The 27,491-nt window shown below is 47.6% G+C and overlaps 1 protein-coding gene across 1 annotated transcript; it reads left to right on the top strand.

Annotated features, from left to right (window-relative positions):
• The first annotated feature begins 4,315 nt into the window (after positions 1 to 4,315).
• On the top strand, positions 4,316 to 27,242 carry egfra (epidermal growth factor receptor a (erythroblastic leukemia viral (v-erb-b) oncogene homolog, avian)). Its single transcript, XM_060059309.1, has 27 exons — positions 4,316 to 4,501; positions 5,790 to 5,985; positions 6,451 to 6,582; positions 6,672 to 6,740; positions 6,920 to 7,038; positions 7,315 to 7,456; positions 8,026 to 8,142; positions 8,763 to 8,889; positions 9,012 to 9,085; positions 9,232 to 9,319; positions 9,484 to 9,683; positions 10,008 to 10,140; positions 11,255 to 11,345; positions 11,795 to 11,952; positions 13,966 to 14,004; positions 14,363 to 14,507; positions 15,134 to 15,256; positions 15,933 to 16,031; positions 18,082 to 18,267; positions 18,664 to 18,819; positions 19,244 to 19,319; positions 20,537 to 20,683; positions 20,897 to 20,994; positions 21,769 to 21,936; positions 24,894 to 24,941; positions 25,237 to 25,330; positions 25,858 to 27,242. Exons 1-27 carry the CDS (start codon positions 4,412 to 4,414, stop codon positions 26,259 to 26,261), a joined length of 3,519 nt encoding a protein of 1,172 aa, XP_059915292.1. The 5' UTR covers positions 4,316 to 4,411; the 3' UTR covers positions 26,262 to 27,242.
• Positions 27,243 to 27,491: the final 249 nt, after the last annotated feature.

Genomic DNA, 27,491 nt, shown 5'->3' with positions numbered 1-27,491 from the left:
ATTAACATGCAAAGACAGGCAGACACACACCACAGACACACAGACACACGTACCAACACACACACAAACGCACACACATAGGTCCTGACACATAAGTCATGCAGATACTGCTGCCCATGCGGTGAGTTAATGATGGGCTGGTCCCAGCCTCCTGGACGAGACGTGCTGTCAGAGGCAGGCGGAAGTGGAGCAATGCAGATCTGGTGCTGCGTCACGCTACCGCTGACGTCAGGTCTTGTTACACCCATGGTGTGGAGCGGGGACAGGTTGGGGTTTTTACTGTGTTCTCTTGGATGAGTCAAGATCGAACCAGGTACGAGGTTTGGTTTGTCTCACAATTGCCAGGAAGTCTTGCATCATGGAGCAATGGGTTATGGTCGATGTGTGAGTGTACACAGTGCGTTCTCATGACAAAGTCATTCTCTCTCTCGCTCTCTTCAGTTTTCTTTTTCTGTTGCTTTTTATTAGATATTTCTCTCTCTCTCTCTCTCTCTCTCTCTCTCTCTCTCTCTCTCTCTCTCTCTCTCTCTCTCTCTCTCTCGCTCTCTCCCTCCCTCTCCCTCTGATCCTGTGGTCCAAATGTTAAGGGAGTACACATGGCAGTGCAGATCCTTTAACAAGACACGTACTCACACTGTGTGTACGCTATGTGCTCATGGAGAAGTCAGCTCAAGTCTCTCGCTCTCTCTCGCTCTCTCAAACTCCCACTCTCTCTCCCTATCTCTGTCTCCCGTGCTGATGTCCAATAAGGAAGGGAGAATACTGCTGGGTATAATCAGGTCATATGAACCATAAAACATCACTGGAGTAATAAACAACCATATGCAGGGGAATATTTACATATTGTTTTCTGCATACAAAGAGGCCAAATCTCAGCTGCAGGAAGAGTTTGTTGTTGAAAGTCTTTAGGTACAAGTTTGCATGCATCCAACACTCATGAATATTTATGGCTCATCATTATTATTATATATATATTTATGGCTCATCATTTGCATAACTATGAACTTTGGCAACCTACTTATGAGTTCATTAACCCTCTGAGCTCTTCTTCAGTCAGGAGTCAAACAACAAGAGGGCCATGGAGTTCATTTAATTCCCGCTCAATTCTCCTCGCTTGTTTTTGTATTTCATTGCGTTCATATTCCAGCTGTGGTCTAATGATGACCTCATGTTCAGCACAGTTTTCAGTTGTCAATGTGGGAAATAATTGCAGCGATGATTACATCTGGCTGCCCTCCGCTGGATAATTAAAGGGGGCCATCTTTCTCCCCCTCCCGTCTGCCGCGGTTGCCCAGGAGGCGTTAGCGAGTCCGGCGGCCCAACCCTCGGGGGGTTCATGTCAGGGCATCCCCCCCCCTCGGGGGGCTGTGGCTAATGAGGAAGGACAAGCACGTGGTGGTGCAAGACAGCTGGTAGCTGCTGATTCTCACAGGTCCCTGCGTCCCCCCCCCCCCCCCCCGCCCTCCCCCATCATCTGGTCAAAACAACAAATGAGCAAAACAAGAATCTTGTCATATTTCTGCAGGGCGGACGTCAGGGGTGGACTGGGACAAAAAATCAGCCCTGGCATTTTCTCTCCAGACCAGCCCACGACATTATCAGCACTAGGGGTGGGATGAGACGAAAGGGAAGAACACTGGATTAAAACAATTTCATCAAGTGCATACATCCGAATAATAGTACAGCACTGTAAATAGCAGTTGTTGCTTTTTTTTTCTTCAAGTTTGGGTCTCTTGTGCTGCTGACAAGACAGGTGTGAAACCCGAACAGGAAATGAACTGACCTCCTGTGGTCGCTGCATCTCCACACACCCCATATCTACATATCTACAAAGCCCTTGTTAAATATCTCACTTGATCCAACGCTAAATTCTCTCTTGCGGTTTTTAGTCTGTGACTGTGAAAATCTTTTGGAGCAAGCCCAGCATTAGTTAAAACCAGACTCGGGCAATGATAACAAAATATCCTGACAAATAATCTAAATAGAAACATATTACAGACAGTAGCAGCATTAGAGCTGAAAGTCATTTCTTTTAACGGTGACTCAATCATTATGAAACCATAAATAGAGAATTTTTATAGAGAACGTGTATGTATGTACCGGTATACATGTGCACATAATAAGAGAATGCATATCTATTCAGACCTGTAATTCATGTCTTAGACTTTTTCACACTGCTATAGATAAAATAAAATTCAATTCTCTATTTATGGTTATATTTAGGGCAATATATATATATTGCCCTACTTCCTCGTCCGCAGCCAGCCAGCTACACTCAGTATCTGTGTACTGACAAGTATATGTCGCCATGTAGCCTTTTTGTGACAGGGTAGGCCTAGTGACACTTAGTGAACAAGTGTATATGTTCACTAGCCCTCTGTAGCCCATTGGCCGGCCCTATTGGAGGGAATAAACCAAACATAGCGGACCGGACCGGCCCACATTGGGTCAACGGCCCACCGGGACGATGCCCGGTATGCCAGATGGGCAGTCCTCCCCTGGCGGACGGACATCTGGTGTTAGGGTGAACGAAGTGATCCGCCATCTTGGTGTTGTCTTGGATTTTGGGGGGAAAATACTTAATAGCTCGCACATCAAATAAAAAGTAACCGCATGAGGCGTGTGCCCATCGTTGCGAGTTGAGTTCAACTCGCTGTCGAGTGCAGACACGTTTTGGAATGCGTGCCGTGAACTGTAGGCCTACGGTGATCTTTCCAAGCAAGGACTATGATATCCTGCTTAATACCAGACATGCTCTCATCTATACTTAACTGCATGCATTCATCTTTTTTGAAGAACACCAGTCGTACGCACGGTGTGTATGTGTACGTAAGCGTGTGTAGCCCATGTCAGCATGTGTGTATGTGTGTGGGTTCTAAATGACGGGATACAATAAGAACTTAGACTATAGACAGCTCAATCCAGGCCTCCTTCTCAAGTGCCAGTCAGAACCTGTCTGACCAGCTAGGAGGGACAAAGTTAAAAACTATAGTTTTTCCAATTAGTCACATACACGCGCAGCTACACGCACACACATGCATGCACACACGCACACACACACACACACACACACACACACACACACACACGCAAACGCATGCACACACGCAGACACACAAACACCAACATGCACACACACACACACAGAACCTTAGCACATTCACTGTAAAGGTTTCCTTTACATTGTGAATGATCCTCTTGTGTATTGGCCTTATCACTAGTACTGACCTTCTTATCCAAATATAGTGTGTTGTGTAATGCCTGATAGGCAATTTTATCAGACGTAGGCGTGTCCAACTCGCCTATGTTGATCAATGGCTGCTTTGTTATTGCCAGTATCAAGCCAGAGAAAGTTCAGGGATCAATTGCCAGGTTGAAGCAGTGGTGAATAACTATCAATAACTTACCCTTCTAAAACTTATATTAGTCAGATAAAACCCTAAAGGGGTTTCATCAGCCAGGCTAATTAACAATTACTAGAAGGGAATCAGTGAAATTCTTAATTAAATATCAACGTGTTATGAATGTTTAAAAGAACAGTCACGTCGTTCCCTGGGAAGCTGACGATGCTTATGGAATCTGGGATGAACCGCGGAAAGATCCAGCCGGCTGCCAGGACTAACACGTCCTGCTCCCTTTGACTCATGAGCCAGTGTGTACCGCAGTGCTGGGATCTGCCCGGTCCCTCCAGTTCACTTCAGATGCAACCCAGATCAGATATTTCCCACTGAGAGTGGGCCAAGTAATGACTGTGCAGACCAATCGCACACTCACACACACTCACTCACACACACACACACACACACACACACACACACACACACACACACACACACACATACACACACACACACACACACACACACACACACACACACACACACACACACACACACACACACACACACACACACACACACACACACACACACACACACTCATACACACTCCTCTCTAGCCAGTGTGTTACATAAACGCTGCAAGCCATTTCCTATTAGGAAAGGCTGCGTGTTATCTTGGCATATCAGCATCAGAATGTGAATTATTGCCAAGTAGGTTACCCATACCGAGGCATTTGTCATGAATATGTTGCTGTGATATATGTGACTCATACACATGACATGCATGACGGATCTCTCCAGATATTTTATGATTAACTATGTGGCAGAGGGTTAATGCCATCAATGATCAAGTTTGGGTTCAGTACCTTCCTCAAGGATACGGGTAGGCCGCGGACATAGTGGTTCGACCCCAGAATATTTGGGCTGACAACCAGAGACTACCCTGCCCCCTCCTCCCCCCTCTGTGACGTGGTTATAATGCGGGGTTTGTGTGTTGTTTCCTCGCAGTGTGCCAGGGCATCACCAACAAGTTCAACCTGCTGGGCTCCAGGGACGACCACTACGTGAACATGGTGAAGACGTACAGCAACTGCAACGTGGTGCTGGAGAACCTGGAGGTCACGTACATGGAGGAGCACCACGACCTGTCCTTCCTACGGGTACGGTATAGGTAGACGCCACATGGGGCGTGGCGTCCGGGATTCTGCTCCATTGGTTCACACATGACCGCTGGGGGGTTGTAGATCTTCTTTCCATGGTGGACGCCCGTCGCCCGGCAATAGTCAACGGCCAAAACTCATTGATATTCAACCCTTGAGAAAAATGTTTACCAACTAAAACTGTCCATTTTTAAAAGGCACTAGTCGGTGAGATCCTATCGGAACGAGGATGAAAAAAACGATCTGCTTTGGATTAGGAGAATCGCATTTCTTCCTGTAGACTTCGAATGGGTCCGGGTCTTTCTGCGTTTCCTTCCCGTGGCCCCCTCTAGGCGGCGAGAGGAGCTGCGTGTTAGTCCTTACTCCGCTGGGCTTCACCAGCGGGCCGGGCATGGCGGGACCGCTTAGGGTACACTCGCCATGAACGCCAGCGTAAATCACCATTACTGTCACATCAACGCATACGGACACACACTCCTATACACGCCACCACACCACAGCTGTTGAACGGTTTATTCCTTCTCCGTTCCACTCCGAGCCTCTTTGGTGGTCTTGACGGGGCGTGAGCGGCTGGCTGTGGGTCGGGGGACACCCCCTAGGGTTTCCTGCCCCTGGTTCCCCTCTCGTTTCGGGGGGCTGATGATTTAAGAGGGAGGCCTTTTCCCGAACGGCTCCCCTAGCAACAGAGGTTTTTTTTGCACAGTGGTTCATAACACATGACCTCACACGTCGTCGGATCCCCACCCGACTTCAGTCGACGCGGGTGTGAAGGCCAAGGCTGGGAAACCCAAGGCTGTGATGTGATAGCACACACATTCACACTTTCATCCGAAACCATTTCCAGTGAACTCTGACGCGTGTTAAGTGGTTGATGAGCGGGAAAGGGGGTCGGACATCTGGCCTGAGGACGCGTACTGGTGGACACGAAGGGAACGAACCCAGGGAGTGGGAACCCCCTCCTCTCTACACTAACCTGCTTATAAGCAGTGGGAATGATAGAAAAAAAATACCATGAACACACCAACATAACCCTCATTCGTCGATTTGTTGAGATTAATGGTAACAAATCTGATGGCAGGCTGGCTCAAATCTGTATAGAATGGTGCGTTTTAGGGGCTTCTGTGGAAATACACCTATTAAAATCCCCTCTTTACACAGCTTTACACACTCCCGCAAATGACCTTCTCTTGGGTTGGATACCTCCATTTGATGCAATAAACATATAAGAGGGACAAAGTGAACCGGCCAAAGAGAGTCCTGACTCATGTCCCTCCCCTCTGTGCTCCAGTCCATTCAGGAGGTGGGGGGCTACGTGCTCATCGCCCTGAACACGGCGAAACGAATCCCCCTGGACAACCTGCGCATCATCCGGGGCCACTCGCTGTACGAGGGCAGCTACGCGCTAGCCGTGCTGCTTAACTTCAACAAGACCATCGGCCCACAGGGCGTGGGCACCCAGGAGCTGCCCCTGATCAGCCTCAAGGGTGGGTTCCCCTCTCTCTCTCACTCTGTCTCTCTCTCTACTCTATTCTACCCCCGCCCTTCTCTCTCTCTCTACTCTATATTACCCCCGCCCTTCTCTCTCTCTCTACTCTAAAGTACTGTATGTGATTGAGATTATTTTATGCATCAACGTTTTTTTTAAAGAAAAACAAAAAACGAAAATGACTCAATGTACAGTTTATTTAAAGTGTATAATTCTTTATACTATTTTATGATTTATAAGCTCTTTGAGTTTTTTCCAAGGCAAACCTACAGTGAACTCAGACTTTCGATCGATAAACTAATCTCATACAGAAGCAGGTCCTATTGGGGCATACTGCTCCAGAATGCCTACAGATTGGTAACTGGAAGGGTTGGGGATCAAACCCTCAACCTCTCCGCTTGGTGTCAGAGCACCGACCTAACCCACGCTTCTCTCTCTTTTCTGCCCCGTTTTGTCCCGGAAGAAATCCTCAAGGGAGGCGTGCACTTCGCCAGCAACCAGCTGTGCAACATGGAGACGATCCAGTGGAAGGACATCGTGAACTACGACAACAAGCCCAGGATGGTGCTGCCCGCGGCCAGCAAGAACAAGAACTGTGAGGGCTCCATCACATCACACACATGGGAACAGTATGTATGGAACTCGCTCTTTAGAATGACTTCAACTCTCTCTCTGCTTGTGCAGGTAAAAAGTGCCACTCCAGCTGCTATAACGGCTCCTGTTGGGCCCCTGGTCCTGACCACTGTCAGATCCGTGAGTGGTTCCTTCACTTGACCCAATGCAAATTGAGCGCAAATCTCTTTGAATACAAGTTGTAATATGATCAAATATGCAAAATAGTGCACACACACACACACACACACAGACACACACACACACACACACACCGTTACTCCTGCAAATCAGCAGGGTTGTGTGTCCTCCTCTTCCAGTGACCAAGTTGAACTGCGCGCAGCAGTGCACCCGGAGGTGCAACGGGACCTCCCCCAGCAACTGCTGCAACGACCACTGCGCTGCGGGCTGCACCGGGCCCAAGGCCACCGACTGTCTGGTGAGGCCGGCACACTGGTGGAACACAGGGATCACATGTGTGACGCTCCCTAAGATCCCAGCAAGCCGTTTTTTTAATTGTTTTTATTCTGATCAGAAACAAATAGAGTTGAGCGTTTCCCGGGCGGAAGGTCTTCTGATGTGAGGGGGGGGTTTATTTGACATTGGCCTGCGTGAGGGACTCTGTTCCTGCTCTCGGTACGGCTGTGAGGTCTCCAGAGAGGAATGCTGTGTTATTATTAGTGATGGACTCTGTTATGATCCCCCCACCTCCCAGGCTTGCTTGCACTTCCAGGACGACGGGACCTGCAAGGACTCGTGTCCGGGCCTCCTGACCTACGAGCCCAACCTCCAAGAACTGGTGCCCAACCCCAACGGGAAGTACAACTTTGGGGCCACCTGTGTCAAGAATTGCCCCCGTAAGCTCCACTGACTGCCTACCCTGCCTTTAGTTCAACCTTAGGGTTTTGTTTAGGCCAAACCCAATGCAATGATTATACATGCTATACCTAATAGATCATATAATCTTGACATAGAAAATGTCCTCCAATGGCTGCTGGTTAACACAACATGTATATCTGGCACAGGAAACCGTGAACTTTGATGTTGCCTTAGTCCTCGATAGCCAAGGTCAACATAAATATTCCTTTTGCTAAAAGGAAATACATCACGTATAAGTCTGTGAATCACCCTCTATTTGAATTGCGTTTAGGATTGCTCTCCGCCTGTTAAACATTCAGTAGGCTGTCTCCTACCGAGTTTAATGATAAACCCTTCTAGCCGGGATAAGAAAATGATTGAGTTTTGGGGAACGTGTTAATGAAACAACTGCATCTCTTTATAACTGTTTCGAACACACTGTTCCCTTGTGTGCAATTATGACACAGAATGTCATGGAGTCCAGTCAGTCGGTCAGTGCTGTATGGATGCGCGAGACCAACAGCTTCTGTTTTGGTGTGTTAATAGTCTTCACCATATGGGTCCTCAGATAACTTTGTGGTGACTGACCACGGATCGTGCGTGCGCACCTGCACCGGCAACACCTACGAGGTGGACGAGGGAGGGGTCCGGAAGTGCACCAAGTGTGACGGACCTTGTCCGAAAGGTGAGGAGGGGAACGGGGCGGGAGTGACTCAGGTGGTACAGTAGGTTGACTAGTAACCGGAAGGTTGCTATTCCGATCCCCGGTTCCTCCTAGCTGTGTGTCGCGGTGTCCCTGAGCAAGACACCTCACCCTAACTGCTCCAGACGGGAATGGCTGTCGCCTTGCATGGTTGACACCGCCTTCGGTGTGTGAATGTGTGGGTGAATGTTAGGCAATAATTGGAAAGCATTTCCAATAGCCACTGGTTTGAAAAGCGCTTTATAAATGCGCTCCATTTATTTTCCATGATGTCTTTACAATAACATTGACGGAGCTCATCGTTGTGCTCCTCGTGGTGTTATGTGAGCTGCCACACCTGGAATCTCTCAAGCAAGTGTATTGAACTTCAGGTTGCCCTTGTGGTCTATAAAGATATGAGAGTTGTGGTCTATAAAGATATTGCATGAGGGTTCAATGTGTTTCATGTCTTTTTTTTTTGTTTTAACTGTGTGTGTGTGTGTGTGTGTGTGTGTGTGTGTGTGTGTGTGTGTGTGTGTGTGTGTGTGTGTGTGTGTGTGTGTGTGTGTGTGTGTGTGTGTGTGTGTGTGTGTGTGTGCGTGTGCCCGTGTGTACGTTTACAGTGTGCAATGGACTCGGGGTGGGAAATCTTGATCACATCATCTCCATCAACGCCTCCAACATCGACTCTTTCAGAAACTGCACCAAGATCAATGGCAACATCCAGTTCATCCACACGTCTATTTATGGGTGAGGGTTCGAGATTGGATATCAGAAATAACAGCAACTCCCATTAACGCGTTGTGCTGGAAACACACAGTTGTGGCCGGATAGTCGATCACTAAAGATGTGTATGTTGTTGTTTTTTTTAGCGATAAATTCACCAAAACACCCAAAATGGACCCTGCTCAGCTCAATGTGTTCAAAACAGTGAGAGAAATCACCGGTAAGGGTTCGTAATACCGGTATACCTCAACCTCACCTTAGCAACCGCCTGCTCTGTTATTTGGCTGTCCTTCCCTTAGTCATCTGTAGCTGCCGGTTGATTCCTGCCTTGTGATCGTTTGTGTTTTTCCACACACCACCTCTCAGGGTTTTTATGGATCCAAACGTGGCCAGAGAACATGACATCACTCAGCCCCTTTGAGAACCTGGAGATCATCAGGGGGCGGACCAAGCGGTAGGGCACCCCCCTACCCCCCCCCCCCCCCCCCCCCCCCCCCCCACTGAATCACATTCCTGAGGAATGAACGCAGATCATCGCGTCATCCAACGGGATCCTTTCTCAGCACCGCCCGTTCATTCACGTCCTGCCTCCATTCCCTTGTTCTCTGCATGTTACAGGATGAGCCGTAGCCTGGTGATCGCCAAGGTGGGCATCTCTCACCTGGGCCTCCGCTCCCTGAAAGAGATCAGCGACGGAGACGTGGAAATCTCCAAAAACCCGAACCTGTGCTACACCCTCGTGGGCCACTGGAAGAGGCTCTTCAAGTCAAACAAGCAGACCGCCAAAGTGGAAGAAAACCTAGCCACAGCCAACTGTAGTACGTTGAATTCATCCCCTTTTATTATGTTATGATATAAAAATAAATGTCTTTCAAACTTTATCTATATGACACTTTTCAAAACAGTCACAAACTGGTTCAAAACCCCGTTCAAATCACGGGAAATGTGAGAGAAATGTGACTTCAATAAAAACAATTCAGACCAAATACAATTCCTAACAACAGTGAGCTATAATCATTTTATGTCTGACGATGTTTCTATGTGAAGCACTTTGAGTGCTTCTCAATATAAATGAAGTTACCATGCCTCTCTGATCGGCGGTGCTTGTTTTCTGATCGTCGGTCCGCCTTGTGCTCCCGCAGCTCAGCAGAACAACATTTGCGACGTAAAGTGCACGGAGGAGGGCTGCTGGGGCCCGGGGGCCAACATGTGCTTCGCCTGTCGGAACTACACCCGCCACGGGAGCTGTGTGGACGCCTGCAACATCCTGGAGGGGTAGGAGGAGGAGGAGGAGGAGGAGGTGGAGGAGGAGGAGGTGGAGGAGGAGGAGGTTGAGGAGGTGGAGGAGGAGGTTGAGGAGTGGGAGGAAGAGGAAGAGGAGGAGGAGGAGGAGGTGGAGGAGGAGGAGGAGGAGGTGGAGGAGGAGGAGGAGGAGGTTGAGGAGGTGGAGGAGGAGGAGGAGGAGGTTGAGGAGTGGGAGGAAGAGGAAGAGGAGGAGGAGGAGGAGGTGGAGGAGGAGGAGGAGGAGGTTGAGGAGGTGGAGGAGGAGGAGGAGGAGTGGGAGGAAGAGGAGGAGGAGGAGGAGGAGGAGGAGGAAAAGGAGGAGGAGGAGGAGGAAAAGGAAGAGGAGGAGGAGGAAGTGGAGGAGGAGGAGGGAGGAGGGAGAGGAGGAGGAGGTAAGCGGAAGGGGGAGGAGGTGGAGGAGGAGGAGGATGAGAGGGGAAGAGGAGTAGGAGGAGAAGGGGGAGGAGTGGGAGGAGGGGGAGGATGAGGAGGAGGAGGAGGAGTAAGAGGACTAGGAGGGGGAGGAGGAGGAGGTTGAGGATTAGGAGGAGAAGGAGGAGGAGTGAGAGGAGGGGGAGGAGGAGGGGTAGCAGGAGGAGGAGGGGGAGGGGGAGGTGGAAGGGTCGCTCTTATTGACTCTACTCAACCCCCCCTTCCGATCCAACATGTTGTTTTTTCTTTATCCTTGATTTTCTGACTAATAAACCGTCCGATCTGTGTGTCAGATTTGCGTATGCTGCGGTTCACTCCTTAAAGAGTCCATTTTCAGTTTACTACTTGAATAATAGTGGTAGCATGACAACTGTTTCCTGTTGAAGATAAGGAGAATTGGCTTTCGGTATTCTCTCATCCCCCTTTTCTTTCATATATAACACGGCCCCCGGCTGTCGAGCTTGACCCGACAAACCTCAGAACTGGCGTACTCATTGACTGTTTGTCTTAGACAACGTCTGTCAAACATTGAATCTTGTATCATTTCATGCTTACAATTTAACTACTGCCCTTACATTGGGTTCATGGCTTTTACATTATTTTTTTTTTTGACAAACGTTTGCTAGAGTTGGCGAGATTACTTATCATATTATTGTTGTTCCTTTTTCCAAAGAGACCCACGGGAAGCTGTTGTCAATTCAACGTGCTTGAAGTGCCACTCTGAATGTCAAGCTCTCAACGGAACTGCGTCCTGCAGTGCTCCAGTATGTGTGCCCTCTATAACCCAACCATACCGTCCCAGTACAGCCATGACCTCAATAACCGCTTGTTTCTTTTGTGTTGTGTGTGTCAAATATTTTTGAAATTGGGAGCAGCATGTTGATGCATTTTGCTATTAACGTTTTATTTATTTGACCTTTATTTAACGAGGTAAAGCCCCCTTGGGATTGAGAATCATTGACGAATGAACAGGCCTTCAAACTGTACTCCGTAGAGTTTAACGAAACAAAATGAACACTGAGCTACACCACGACTACAGCTTCTCTGGGAGGAGCCGACTATTGATGCTTTGTTATTTACCTTCATCTTCGTCTTCATTGTCTTCTTCTTTGTCTTCTTCATCTTCATCTTCTTCTTCATTGTCTTCCTCATCGTCTTCATCATCCTCTTATTCTTCTTCTCCGTCTTCATCATCTCTACTTCTCACATCCAGGGTCCTGGAAACTGCACCAAGTGTGCCCACCTCCAGGACGGCCTGTTCTGCGTGTCCCGTTGTCCCCAGGACTTGCCGGGGAAGGACGAGAGGCGCATCTGGAAGTACGCAGACCACAGGAAGATCTGCCAGCTGTGCCACGAAAACTGTACCCAGGGGTGAGTGCATTACCCCCCTGATTCCCCCTCTTCAGCACACCCTCAATCCTTCCAATAAGGTGTAACCCTGTTACGCAGACACCTTGTGGATGTGTCCCTGGATTTAATTGGGTTTGTGTGGAGGAAGCAATCGTGGGGATCGGTGCCCTAGCTTGGTCTCCTTTGGCACCAGGCAGTGTTTTATTTCCCCGTTGCTGAATAAGCTGCTTACTTGGCCTTGTTGTTGACAAGATGTATGGTCGGTGAGGGAATTATGTGCTAAGGTGCTGTAGCTCACAGCTCAACATAATAATAACAATAATGGAGCTGTGCTGTGTACATGTCATCTCTGTCACTAGACAAGGAACAGTGTGTGTGTGTGTGTGTGTGTGTGTGTGTGTGTGTGTGTGTGTGTGTGTGTGTGTGTGTGTGTGTGTGTGTGTGTGTGTGTGGTGTGGTGTGTGTGTGTGTGTGGTGTGTGTGTGTGTGTGTGTGTGTGTGTGTGTGTGTGTGTGTGTGTCTGTGTGTGTGTACCAGTGTGTGTTCTTGTGTGTGCTTGAGCATGTGGGTGTGTGTCCATTTTTCATGTGTTGTTCTTTTCACGTGTGTACATGTTTACATGTGCATATACAAATGGATGCTTGTGTGTGTGTGTTTGTATGTGTTTTTGTGTGTGCTTAGATGTGCGTGTCTGCAGGTATGTGTGCGTGTTTTTCAACCCAAGTCTCCTACGATTCAAAGCATTAGGTAGTTACATCAGAACAGGGGCTGGGAGTTATACAGTGTCTCTCCTGTGTGCTTGAGTTTATCTCACTGAATCTCCTCTGATCACTTTGAAAGCACAGTTTAGTCTAGTGCCAATGCTTTTATTGTACTGCAGAGAGTGCACATCTTCAGGGCTCTTCACTGTTCTTTTAATGGGTTTAGATTATCCCCTGCCGTTGCATACACAAAAGTACCATTGTATTAGCACAACAGTAGTGTTGTCCTGTGGGGTAATGTGTAGACCCGCTCAAGGCAGCGGTATGCAATATATTATGCAATATACGTCCAAGTAGAACATTTCTCGTTATCAATATTTTTAATTTACTTATCGTTCTTACACTGAATTAATATTTTGAATTTCTTAAATGGTTTATTTAGTTTGATAGAATTTTCATTTAAATTATTGAGTGCAGAGGCAAAGACCTTGCAGGTAGATATGTAGAGAGAAAGGTAGATTGTGTTTGCGTTGTGTCTTGGTGCTGGGGGGCTCTATGCTTAAGGTTTATGTTATTCTACGTTTAATATAAATACGTTGGCATGAAAGAGTATAATAACCTGAAGAGAAATACAGTAAAAACCAAAGAGTTGATCTAGTGGTTGCATAGCGATACTGCGATAGCCGGAAAGTGAAAGTGAAAGTCTTGGCTGAGTGGCACTTTGATGTTTCGGAAGTCCCCCCCCCGCCTAACCATGCCCCCCCCCCTCCCTTAACCACACAAACACAGACACACAGACACGTTTAATTTTGTCTGCCTGCTGTCTGAATTCCAGAGCTCATGGTGAAACAATACACATTGACACACAATACACAGCAATGCATACACAACTATGCAGGAGATCCTAGCTAGTGTCTATAATAAATTACCTACATCGTCAGCTGATTGCCTGATTGCAAGTAGCATAAAAACATTATGACTTTAGACGTGACGCATACATAGTTAATTAGAACAAATCACCTACACATTACCCTCTGTGTGGGTGCACTGACACTCCTTGCAAAGATTAGAGCACAAGGCGAAACAAAAACTTTGTGTTGCAGGGTTCACTATACTCTTAGACAGATGGCTCGCCATTAAGTCACTTCAAATGACTTAGTTTAAAGTGTTATTCCCTTCAATGTTTGTGTTTGTATATAATAGCCGTTATGTGTGTACCTGTCATCCTGTCTTTGTTACGATTCAACATTTTACCCTGATTTAATCCATTTGAAAATGTGTTTTATTAATATTGATCTGTGTTTGATACACTCTGCTTTTTATTTGCTGATAGATGCTATGCCCCTGGACGGAATGGCTGTCTACCCAAACGGTAAGCCAAGTAATCCGACAGGATTCCTTTGCCATTCAGGGCACAGTTCAGGGCACGCAGATTACACCTAGAATGTGTTAGTCTATGCTTGAGGCGCAGCTCATTTCTGTTGAACTGACAGTTGATTCCAAGAAGAGGACAATAGATATGGATCAGTCATCAATTCACTGCTATTCTCGACAGATCTGTTGACAAACCAGACTGGCAAAGAGATAAAGAAACTGGAAACACAATTATTTTACAAAGTGTTGTGTTTGTTGCCTGTCAGAGTAAAGATAAATGTTCACGTTGAATATTAACATCAGTAATATCTCAAATATAAAAATTTCTAATTGATGATGTGTTATTGTCCTCTCAGCCAATCAGGGCTGTCCATAATCGCAGCCGGCGTGGTCGGAGGCCTCCTGGCCGTGGTGGTCGCGGCGCTGTCCGTCTTTGTGTTGCTACGGCGACGCCACATCAAGAGAAAGCGGACCACGCGGAGAATCCTCCAGGAGAGAGAGGTAACCTGTTAGGGGAGAGTGGGTTCACCCTCAGAAGTTGTAAATTACAAATTTTGTGACATAGAATATAAGAGTATGTGTTACTCTTTATGAAATGTTACTGATTCATTCATACATCTATACATTTGAATATAATCACGGGTATTTAAGCTAAGAAAACAATCCCCGAAGGGAGTTCCATGATGAATGGACAGGGTAACCGCTGGTCTTAAAGGTTGCATCAGCGATCCGAAACATAAATGATCACATTCATCTGATGTTTCCTCACAATCCGCTAGCTGCCCGCCCCAAAAGCAGGCCGTCAAAAAAACGCTTCTCTGTTAGGCAGCCTATGCTCCGAGATCGTACACATAAACAAATGGTACTACCAACCACTCAAAACAAAAATAAATAGTAATCCAACCAATCACCGACAAGGGGTTGGTGTTGTGGGGTTTTGCGCTGCGTTCATGATCGTTTTTACCGGATGCACGAAACGTGGGAGGGAGGGGCGATCTGGCTCTGTTTGTCTGGGATCTCGCTTCAAATACCAACAAGTGACGTCCCCCAACATCCCTGATCCAACCTTTAAGTCCTTTCTAACGCATGGATCGTGTATTCATGGGTCTGTCCGGTTGACTCTTCAGCTGGTGGAGCCACTGACGCCCAGCGGGGAGGCACCCAACCAGGCCCTGCTGAGGATCCTCAAGGAGACCGAGTTCAAGAAGATCAGGGTGCTGGGCTCCGGGGCCTTCGGCACCGTCTACAAGGTACCGGAGGGGCCCCTGTGTGTGTATGTGGGTGCACTAGTGAGAGAGCTCGGCGGGACTCGGGAGTGAAAGGCATGCGTAACGTCCACATCTGCTGTGCGTCTTTCTTAAGCAGAACATGCTGGCTCTTAGCGGCATGTGCACGTGGGAGTGTGTGTGTGTGTGTGTGTGTGTGTGTGTGTGTGTGTGTGTGTGTGTGTGTGTGTGTGTGTGTGTGTGTGTGTGTGTGTGTGTGTGTGTGTGTGTGTGTGTGTGTGTGTGTGTGTGTGTGTGTGTGTGTGTGTGCTGCGTGACTCGGGAGTAGAATGCATGCGTAACATCCACATCTGCTGGCCATCTTCCTATAGCAGATCATGCTTGCTCTTAGCGGGGCTTGCACGTGTGTGTGCGTGTGTGTGTGTGTGTGTGTGTGTGTGTGTGTGGTTATGTATGTGTGTGCCTGCGCTAGTGTGTTTGCATGAGTGCCCATGTCCTGTGTTTAAGTGTCGACGATTACACGTTTCAACTTGTCAATGCACACACTTAGCAGGCCGGTGCACATGTCTTCGTTTATGTACTTGCGATGCCCGTGACATGTTTATATTTGAATATATACATGTAGTCTGTGGTGTGGACGTATCCACAGCTTTGGAAGTAGCCTGATGGTTTATCCTAAACAGGTTTCTTGTCCACACAGGGCCTTTGGGTTCCAGAAGGGGAGGACGTGAAGATCCCTGTTGCCATCAAGGTCTTAAGAGAGGCCACGTCACCCAAGGCAAACAAGGAGATCATGGATGTAGGTGTATGGCTTTTAATGGTCCTATCAATCATTCCACTATGGGTTCCCTGTCACATTGGTCAGTGTGATAAAAATACATGTCCTCTCTACGTATTTCACCCATCTACTTGCACTTATATTTAAAATCAATGTATGCTAAACGTTCAAATGTCTTTAAGCTATTTAAGCCAACACGTGGAATACTTAGATTACGTTGACCACACTTTAGGAATATATCCCAATGTACTACAACACACTGCTGTAGTTCTCGCCTCGATTCAAATGCCGGCGTCACGTCTGCTCCTAATGAGCACCACACGCGTCCGGTGATGATCTCACGACATTAGGTGAAGGTGAGGTATCCAGTTCTACAGCAGTACGCCCTGCTGGAGAGACGCAGGAAACACGATGAATGTGTGTCGGAGGAGTTGGGTCTGGGAGCTGCTAATGTAGGTCTGGCGGTGATGCCGGCGGCTCTGTTGCCATCCAAAAAAAACAACAACACAAAACAACAAACCAGCTCTGTGTACTCGTGGTTTCCTACAGTATACCTAAAGTGCATCTCAAGCACTGAGGCCTCTGCGGTCGTGTTCCTTAGACACTCCACATCTGGTGAGGCGGACACCAGACGTCCTCTCGGCCTTTTAATTTGAGGACAAGGACGACTTGGAAGAATTTGGCTGACCTCCTCACTCTCTATATATAGATTACTACTACTCATGTAACAACTAGGTATACTGCCCTATAAAATCAAATCTGTCCTGTTTATATTTGTTTTGTGTATTAACTCCTCGCGGCGTTGGGGGTGTGCTCTGGGCCTCTCTAGAGCCAGTAGGGAATTTCCCTGGCGGTAAGTCCGGATGGCCAAAATGCTAGCGTTTTTAGGCCTTTAGCGTGAGCAGCCTCCATATAACCTGTATGTCCGGATACGCCGCAGTAGCCTGCATATTTGTTGACAGAAGCAGCTCCAGTTGTAAATCTTTTGGATGAATCAGTCTCCCCACTTGAGACACAGACACACACACAGATGACGTGTTCTGAACCAAATCACATCTTAACTGGCAATAAAACCTTTTATAGCATGTAGTAGCATGTATGTGATGGTTTGGATCTTTTTTACATATTTTCTTATGCCCATTTTGCGCCTGAACGGACCGGAAGATGAAGGGGAGTGAAAGAGAGAAAGAATTATGTTTGTCATGGCATTCCACAGGTCGGAATCTAACCGGTCGCTAAAAGGCTACTTGCCTACGTGGATGGAATACTAGCATATTATTGTCTTTAGTCATCATTGTTACTTGTTCTGACAATTAAATTGGTTGGCATCTTGTAATCCTTAACAATTGCAACATCAATAACAGTAATATATTCCCCCTCCGTAATACGATAAAATACGAAATACGAAAAAAATAAATGTATATTACAGAAAAAACACAAGACACAAAATAGTCCATATTAAATATTAACAGTAGACTTCACCTTAGAGTAACATCAAACCTTGCCGAATAGAAGATATAGGCAAACATATTAAATGCAAAGTTTACTCAGGGATTGATTACTGGGTGTTATCTATTACATTTATCCCATAAATCGATTAAACATAAAGGCATGGTAACCCAGGTCCAGAGGTCTTACCACGGCCTGCTGTGCCACACCTCAGCCTCTCCGGATGGAAGACTTCACCCAGTTTGTTGTCTTCATATACATCATATTACAATATTTTGTGTGTGTGTGTTATATCTTTAATCTTCGAAGCTTAGGTCATATCCACAAAAAAATTAGAGGACTGCGGTTGCGGGGATTGCATAAGAAGGAAGCCAAAAGATTGGCAACATTTTGCTCTGTTTCAGCCACCATAGGTAGTATGCAAATCTGGAGACAAAGAAGTTTCCTTTTTCCATAAGTGTTCGGTGTAATATCTCATCAACTTATCATGTAGGTCTTGTAAAGGCATGTACGCTTCGAACCTGTTACACTATCAATATTTCTTCCCAAAATGTTTGGATTTTTTTCTCCTTCTTTGTAAATTTGGATCCAAATAAAAGCATTTAAATGTGTGTCCATGCAGGAGGCGTACGTGATGGCCAGCGTGGACCACCCCCATGTGTGCCGTCTGCTGGGGATATGCCTGACCTCCACGGCGCAGCTGGTCACTCAGCTCATGCACTACGGCTGCCTGCTGGATTACGTGAAGGAGAACAAGGACCACATCGGCTCACAGTACCTGCTCAACTGGTGTGTTCAGATCGCCAAGGTAGGAGAGATCATGGGGTTGGGACACGTTTGTAATGATGTTTGTTTATGTGCTCTTTAATGGAGATCGTTTCAATGCTGCTATGTGTCTGTCCTGCTGTCCCATTTGTGTCTAAATGTAAAAGAATATGGTGTACATTCTCAAAGTACGTTTTATGGATCTAGCTTTACGTTGATTTAAGTCTTGTTGAGTTTGAGTTTAAGTTAAATTGAGTTTAAGGCTTCATAAAATTAAGTTAAAAAAAAGTTGAACTCGATAACTGAGCCTACAATGTTGCTACAACAAACGTTTTTATAAACCGCACTGTGGCTCAGTGCGGCCTAATCCAAACACCAGCTATAAGGAAACGCTGTTCCCTGTCTCCTCCTCTCCACCCATCCCACGCGGCCCGCCCAGGGGATGAACTACCTAGAGGAGCGCCACCTGGTGCATCGAGACCTGGCCGCGCGCAACGTCCTGGTGAAGACGCCGCAGCACGTCAAGATCACCGACTTCGGCCTGGCGAAGCTCCTCAACGCCGACGAGAAGGAGTACCACGCGGACGGGGGGAAGGTGGGTCCCCGCCCCGTCTACACCCGTATCGCCCTCTTTAACGTTGAGCAGGAACAGAACAGGTGGTGTTGATGCTGGGGAGGTGGAGGATGACACATGCAGGAATATGTTTTAGAATTGAAAACATACTGTTAGGGACTGTACGCACTTTGTCTTTGGAAAAAAAAGTCATAATGACACGTTTGATTGTGTTATAAATGGGTATCTCCACTTACCGCAGGGCTGAGATTTATTGCTTGTTCGCTTTCAGGCAAGACACTTCCAAACATCTCTCTCACTCTCGCCGCCTTTATCTTCTTCTAGTAATCTCTTGACATGCGCAGCTACGGCAATCTCTTTCCTCCACGTCAGACCGGCTTTCCCTTTCTAAAACACTGGCCAGCGAGGCTTATTCTCAGTGAGTGATGGTCTTCCCTCTCCGCAGGTCCCTATAAAGTGGATGGCGCTGGAATCCATTCTGAACAGGACCTACACGCATCAGAGTGATGTATGGAGCTACGGTAGGCGCTATGCAACGCATCCCCGCTCATGTTTGCTGTACTGCAGGAAAAAAACGTAGCTGCGAGATTGATGGGCATCTTCAAAGCGTGTCTGAACCGAGGCTACCGTTGGTTCATGTGTACGTGATGTGTGTTTTGAGTAGTGTTTAAACAGCACAGATGCTGAAGTCTTGGGTAACAAAGAATGACATTTGGAAAATGTGTAACGTCAATGCTACTTCACTTATTACTTTGCAAAATACAATATTGTTTTTGTGCAGTTGTCAAATTTGGGAACGGAGTAAAGGTCTCGTAGGTATCAAAGGTTTCAAGAGGGCTACTAAAAGCCTACGCAGAAACGAGCCTCAGATGGACAATATTATAAATATTATAACAAAAAAATAGTTGCTCCAGGCAGCACACGCCAGAAAACATTTATCAAGTTCAGGGACATATGCGCACACGCACATACACACTCCCCCGGCCCCACATACACACACACAGACACACACAGACTCATATATTATAAAGAGACGCACATGCATGCAAACATTACACACACATATCATATAACACACACACACACACACACAAAAAAAACCTGCATCATATAACACACACAGACACACACTTGACACACATATGCAAACAATACACACACATATCACATAACACACATGCAGCACACCAACCCGCACACACACAAGCCCGCATCATACTACACACAGAGTCACACACTTAACACACACATGCAGACAATAGAACGACATATCATATAACACACATGCAGCGCAAACGCACACACACGTGAAGCACACGCTGTTCCTTTCTGCGGGTCAGCCCCCACAACGGTCTCTAGGGTTTGATCAGGCCTTCCGCTCAATAAGGCGAACCCATCAGCAGGGCCTGGCAGGAGTGACAGAGACTCTCTCTCTACCGCCCCCCCCCCCCCCCCCCCCCCTCCTCCTCTCTCCCCTCTTCCTCTGCAAACTCTTCTACGCATCCTGCTAACTCCCACTGCTACAGGGCACGGGGCCAATGTGTTCAGATGCTGTGCGATATTCTGCAAGCGTGCATCCTGTTGCTAAATCTAACTGTGATTTGTTGTTTTTTTGTTTGGTCATCTTCTTGGGAAAACACGAGCACAGCTCTGGCACAGAGTCTCTATTCTGGCGACGCTGTAACGTTTAGGGTGCGCACATCATTGTATGTGAAGCTCAGCTGTGCCCTGCTTCTAGGTGTGACCGTTTGGGAGCTCATGACGTTCGGGACGAAGCCCTACGACGGCATTCCCGCCAGTGAAATCGCCGGGGTCCTGGAGAAAGGAGAGCGTCTACCCCAGCCCCCCATTTGCACCATAGACGTCTACATGATCATGGTCAAATGTACGCAGCAGAATGAATGAACGAAAGAATGAAAGCTACTGATTTTATGACTCAAAGCCTAAGTAAATGTCAAGTACCACTAATATAGTTCACAGTCACAGCGTGCTATTAATTATGCTGTGCTGGGAATGATCAGCTATGGGATTGCATGGTTTCCCACATCACCCAGGAAGCGGGATGTCCTTGATAAAATCTGTCGGTGTCTCTGCTCAGGCTGGATGATTGATGCAGACAGCCGACCGCGTTTCCGGGAACTCATGTCAGAGTTCTCCAAGATGGCACGGGATCCCTCGCGTTACCTTGTCATTCAGGTACACTCTCGCACCTCACATGCTTTCAATACCAACAAGGCTGGTAATCAGTAACGTATTAAAACTGGCGGACGCCATAACCTTAGCTTGTGTTGTTTGTTGTTGTCCCTCAATGCTCTTGATAAGGTAAAATAAATAAACACATCCATCTTTGTAATCTCGACAATGCAGAATGTTGTGTGTTTATGGGGCTGTGGAAATCACATCTCGCTGGCGCCAACTAGTGGTCAAAACATGACAATAATGTCATGTTAACTGTGCCAGCATACTGTACTGAGGCACGCATTATCTCGCTTATAAAATCGAAATTCAAACACATTTTTTACGGTTTCATCCAAAGAGAAATAAACAGTTTAAAGCTGACACGTTGCTCCTGCCGAAGAGACTTACGAAGTGAATTCAGATACAAGTCACCAAGGAGCAGGGTGGACTGGGCTGTGGACAATGGGTGAGCCAACACAGAAACCTTCCGGCTGGGAGTCAAACAGCCTAGCCAGCACATCCTGCCACTTGCTATGCAAAGTGAGAAAGACCCCTTTCCATACAGTGTGCCAACCTTCAGTGTAAAGCCCAAAGCACATGGCGACCATAGCCCAAAATAGACGCCTTTAGTCCTAAACTAGCAAAAATAAAACACAGACCACGTTACATTCCCTCTCCGTGTCGTTTTGCTCCGGTAAAACAACATGATTGAGTTTCCCTATGAAACAGATTTTGCGCTCGTGTGTTCTTTGGGCCTAACAGTTTTTGGTGTTTGTTTGTTTCCGTTTCCAGGGCGACGACAGAATGCACTTGCCAAGCCCCACGGAAGGCCGCTTATACCGCAGCCTGATCAGCGGCGAGGAGATGGACGACGCGGTGGACGCAGACGAGTACCTGCTGCCCCAGCAGGGCTTCTTCACCAGCCCCAGCACCTCACGCACCCCCCTGTTGCACTCCCTGGTAGGCTCCACCCCCCTGTCTGCCTGCCTGTTCTGTTGTTCTGCCTGTCTGTCTGTCCGCCTCTCTGTCTCTCTGTTCTGTTGTTCCGCCCGTCTGTCTTTTCTGTCGTCCTGCCTGTCTCTCTGCCTACCTGTCTGTCTGGTTTTGTGTCTGTCTGACTGCCTGTCGGTCTGTATGTGTTACTGGCTTTCTCCCTATGTTTCTGTCTGTCTGTCTGTGTGTGTGTCTGCCTTAAAGACTGTGTTTCTGTCTGTCTGTCTGTCTGTCTGTCTGTCTGTCTGTGTGTGTGTCTGACTGTTTGTCTGTATGTGTCTCTAACTGTCTGTCTGTATGTGTGTGTGTGTGTGTGTGTGTGTGTGTGTGTGTGTGTGTGTGTGTGTGTGTGTGTGTGTGTGTGTGTGTGTGTGTGTGTGTGTGTGTCTGTCTGTGTTTTTAACTGTCTTTCTGTGTGTCAGGCAAGAGGGTTAGCAGAAGAGGCTTCAGGCCTATTCTGGACCTGTACAAGTCAAGCTGTCACACGTGTTCTGTCTTCCATCACAATCATAGAGAAGAAAAAAAGCCTTCCATTTCCAAATGAGGGGGGGAATATCGTTGACTGAAGGAAAACGAAACCTTTCTGGTGCAACAGACCATAATGGGACGGCAAATTGGGGTCGCGACTCTGATTTGGGGAATTCCTAGGTGCACAGCAAGGAACATGACCGGGTCTGCTGTTCAATAATAGCTTTTAAAACAATGAAAGAGAAAGAAACATGTTCACGCATATGGTCCAACACTGCCGCCCTGATCCGCCGTGGCCATGACATTTATATTTATTTAAGTCATTTAGCCTGAGAGTCTTTTATCCAAAGCGGCTTGCTGCAAACCTTGACTTGCTGCAGTCTCGTGTGGAGCTGGCGTACGTCAGCCGCTTAAGATGAATGGGCCAGATTCACGCCAGCTCCTGTCTGCACACAAACAAGAGTTCAACTGCTCGCTCATCAGCGTCTCCTTGAAACACGGGCGAAAATAAACCCCTTTGTTTTTCCTCTGTACGTTATGGTTGCATGAGATGGATTTTTAATCATGAGCTCTGTGAAATGCACATTCTGCATATAATTCACTTGATCCCAAAGACAGATGGAAACACACTCAAACTCTGTTTTGGCATCATTGAACCAAAACACCTTGGACTTGATGCTTGATGGCTAGCAGCTCTATCTGCAGAGACCGTGAAATCAAATAGGGCGTACGTGATAGCCACAAGAGTGAATCTAATTGGCTGGGCTTGAATATCTCTCCAGCCTGTCGTTACCTGGCCTGAACCCCAAACGACCCAGGTTTCTGGTCCACGTTCTGTTGACCCCATCACCCAAGGGACCCCCCCCCTTCCCCCACCCACTTCTTCTTTTCCTTCTTCTTCATCCATCCTGTCTTCCATTCAACCTCCTACTCTTTACCTCTTTTTTGTTCCCCCCACCCCACTTTTCTTCTACGTTTCCTCCCAGGTGCCCTTATGATTAACACGGGAGGCAGGGGTGTGTGGGGGCGAGAGAGGGAGGCCTGGGGGGGGCGGGGGTGGACAAAATGAGGAGAAGTCATTTACTCTGGGTCCTCCAGTTCAGTCAAGGCCAGTGTGTATATGTAGCCCCCCCCCCCCCGGTCGCTGAACGCCTGCTTAGCCCATACAGAGCTCTCAGCTTTGATGGCCTTCACAGACGGCCCAACACGTCTCTCAAGAGGTCCCGAGAGGGGGCGGCCTCGCTCCTATCTGTTTTCATGAAGTCGGTTTTCCGTAGCATCATTGTTGATGCGTATTATGCATGACACGGTCGGTTTCAGTGAGTGGAAAATACAGAGGGCTTACAGTAACAACAACACGGAGAAATCCCCTCGGCGCTAGGCCGGCCGGGCGTTGGGTTGGCCCGGGAGAGATCCTTCCAGGGACGCGCCGACAGCCTGAGCAGAGCGAGATTCTTCCCTCTTTCCCATAATGCCGCTGGGCAGCGGGGGGCCTGGAAGCTCTCACGCTGGGCCGTGAGAGCGAACGGCTCAGCGTCTGGAGCCGGGCTCTCGTCTGTTGAGCGATTAGTTCCTTGAAATCGGCGGAAGGCTGTTGTTAAACGGACCAGGGTGAGCCGAGGTGGGCTCAGAGACGCCATTAAATGAAAGCAGACTTTTTGGTTTGGCCTGGGTTAGGTCGTGACAGAGTAAGAAGGAACGCGGGGAAGTTACTATGCATGAAACAATGTCAAATATTTATTGACTATTTTACGTCCAAATCTAATCAACTCACTTCCTCTACCGGGGAAAGAGATAAGTTGTGTAGTGATGGCGGTAACGTGTGCAGCCCGGCAGACTTCAGCATTTCAACCATTCATGGGATCACGCTTCCGCCCCTGTTGCTCCAGAGACCACACAGCTGGCAAGCTTTAGTCACTTTCGTAAGAGCCAATCAAATCCAGATGGACCCAATCACATTCCACGTGCATATTGTCACCGGGCAGATATCCTTGCTTCGGTTTCACTTGCGACAACATTACATTCATTTGCTGTTTTTTTTTCTAGTCCCCAAGACATAAAACATATGTAGTCTATTGAAAGTGGACAGAGCTATTCTCATTCTAGTCGTCTAGTGAGAAAGATATTCAAACTCATTAGAGTCACAATTCTAATGAGAATTTTAACGAAGAAGTTGTGCACAAAAAAACATACCGTATTCTCCTGAGTTGTATGTGAAACAATCTATTCCTCTGGGCTAAGGGGATGCACTGGTGCCTGATGTTGTTTTATTTATTTGTGTGCTTTATTCATGAAGATAGTCAGTTCGACAGGAAGGTATGGGAGAGAGAGAGGGGAGGAGAAGCAGCAAATGATCACGGGTAGGACTCGAACCCGGGTCACTGCTGAGCCTGAGCCCTAATGGTACTGGCCCCAGGTGCCTGATGGGTAATGAATGTTTCTGATTTGTGTTGCAGAGCCTCAACAGCAGCATCGGGACGTGTCACAGCAGAAACGGCTTCGTGGTAAGTGGTGCTACATGGTGACACTCATAAGAAAAACTCCAAGCACTCTAGCACTCTAGCTTCTCCAAATACTGGGAATAATGTCTGATATTAATGTCTTTTAAATAAGTATTACTGTCTTGTACTTACTTCCGTGACTGTCACATTTCCCGTCTGGTTAACAAAGTATATATTTCCATCTCGTCTAGTTAACGTGGTGCATCTCAGGTCTGAGGTCCCCAGGTCGTAACTCTGTCTCTCTCTCTTGCTCCAGAATGGCTTCAGGTCGTAACTCTGTCTCTCTCTCTTGCTCCAGAATGGCTTCCCCGGCAGAGAGGGCAGCCTGGTCCTACGTTATATCCCTGACCCCACAGACAAGTTCCTGGACCAGGACTTCCAGCCCGCTCCAGGCGAGTTCACAGAGGCTTTTAAAAGGAGCACTGAACGAGGTTTACTATGAAAGAAACCTCAAGAAAGAAAGAGATCATCGAGGAAGTTATTATAATAGTGTGATCCTGCCCATCCCTAACCAACCCTTGTTTTGATATTCTTACCATATATCTAGTTGTCAGCAGATGTGGCTTGAACATATTCTGTATACCGTAATTGCCAAAGAGTGGTGGTGATGTCATTGGTCTGGCATTGGTCAGAAATTCCATTTCGGTGTCCTAAGAATATTTAATAAAACTATTTTGAAGTGTTTGTGTCCTGATAAGGACATAAACCACAGCAAACAGAGTTTCACCGATACTAGCTAATATATCCATAATAATAACTACTCAACAATTACTTTAAATGTATTCCTCTCCACTGTGTTAAGAGTGTGTGTGCTTACCGTGTGACGTGTATCTCCCCCTCCCTGCATGAGTCGCTGAGTGTGTGTGTGTGTGTGTGTGTGTGTGTGTGTTGACCATGTGTCTTGTGCGCCTCCCTCCAGACTACATGAACCAGAACGGCGTGTCGGACGTGATGAACCCCAACTACCAGCAGCCCGGGCCCCCCCGCAGCCTCCGGCCCCCCGTCTCCTCCTCCTCCTCCTCCGACGACACCGAGACCGAGTACCTCAACTGCTTCAAGGAGGGCGCCCAGGGGCCCGAGTACCTCAACGAGGTCCGCCGCCCCCCCCAGGCCCCGGCCCCCCGGGGTCATCCCCGCCCGCAGGCCCCGGCCGCAGTCCTTTCGCCGAGCCCCAAGGGGCCGCTGCGCCCTGGGCAGAAGCACCGGCAGCAGAACAGCATGGACAACCCCGACTACCAGCAGGACTTCACGCCCACCTTCAAGACCCACGCCAACGGACACATCCCATTGGTCGAGAACACAGAGTACCTGGGCCCCGACTGAGAGGCAGTCGTGGGGGGGAGGAAAAGAGACTTAAAAGAGACACCTTCTTCCAAGGTGGAAGGAAAGACGTTGTTTGTTTCCCCCCTATTTTCCTTTATAAAGAGATGTTTATGTCTCTCTCTCTCTCTCTATATATATATGTTTCACCCCGTGGTGGCCAGTGGCACAGCTTCCAATGTAGCCTGCATGCGGTCAGAGCTGTACTTCAGTCACGCAAAAGCTTGCCACGTGCCCCAAGAGACTGGAAAGGGGAACTAGACAAAAAGCTGCAGGACGCAGCATCCTCATGCAACCGGAGGGGTGGAGCGGCGTTGAGAAGAGGCCAGCTCACCGCACGCACCACCAAGTGTCGTAGCTCACCTCGGTGTGTCCGCAGTGGCGGGAATCCTGGCGGCGTGGACTGACCGCTGTGGTCTTGAGTGTATCGGTGGTAGAGAAACACACGATAGGAACTGCTGCGATGAGACGCTGTCACATTGAAGGGCAAACGACAGCGTTTTTTGGTCAAGGGAAAGGGAGGGGCGTGGCAGCTAATCCAAATAAAACATCTGAAGGTGCATACGTGTTGTCGGGATTAGAAGCATCACAACTAAAACAAGTGAATCAACCATTTGGAGGTGGTTTATATGCAAAAGGGAAGGGACAGCTTTTATTTTTGAACTGTTTGAAACAGTTGAAGCTGGAATGAGATGTGAATAGTTTGAACGTATCCTGTCTTTGTAGGACGGTGAGGAGTGAAACCCTTATTTTGAGAGACTCGGACGACGCACTTCTTGAAGTGGGAAGAATGGTGAAAGAATAAGATACAATTTTATGAGGCATTTCCTTTTGAAAGGGAACCCTCCCAAATACGGGCTTTGATCAGTGTCTGCCTGGCTTCAATTGCTGAAAATAAATAGATTTTACCAATATGAACACGTTGCATAGTATAGAAAGACAATGTAAATTAATGTATGTATAGACAATATGGTCTATTATTAACTGAGCTGCCCTGAGGTCTCCTCTTAATCTTCTGTAGGGCCAAGGACATTCTTCTACCAATTCCATTCTTCAGATAAACAACAACAACTGGTCTTCTATTCGACAGTGAACCACTCGACAAACCTGATCAAAGTCACTCATTAGGGCTGTGTCAATAGAAACACAGATACCTTTATCTAGGGCCCTCCACAGAGAAGAGAGTAAACGTGTTTGGCTTGTCTTGAAAACAGGCTCTTTCTTGCCAACCAC

This window comes from Gadus macrocephalus, chromosome 8, assembly GCF_031168955.1.
Source record: "Gadus macrocephalus chromosome 8, ASM3116895v1".
Lineage (NCBI taxonomy): Eukaryota > Metazoa > Chordata > Actinopteri > Gadiformes > Gadidae > Gadus > Gadus macrocephalus.
The sequence above is the reverse complement of the archived record's forward strand: the minus strand, read 5'-3'. Positions and strand labels throughout refer to the sequence as shown.

Bases quoted from the DNA above. Each gene is read 5' to 3' on its own strand.
- egfra (XM_060059309.1), top strand. From the start codon at position 4,412: ATGGTGAAGACGTACAGCAACTGCAACGTGGTGCTGGAGAACCTGGAG. The intron at 7,039-7,314 runs GTGAGGCCGGCA...CCCACCTCCCAG, and splicing joins CCAAGGCCACCGACTGTCTG to GCTTGCTTGCACTTCCAGGA. The intron at 20,995-21,768 runs GTACACTCTCGC...TTCCGTTTCCAG, and splicing joins CGCGTTACCTTGTCATTCAG to GGCGACGACAGAATGCACTT.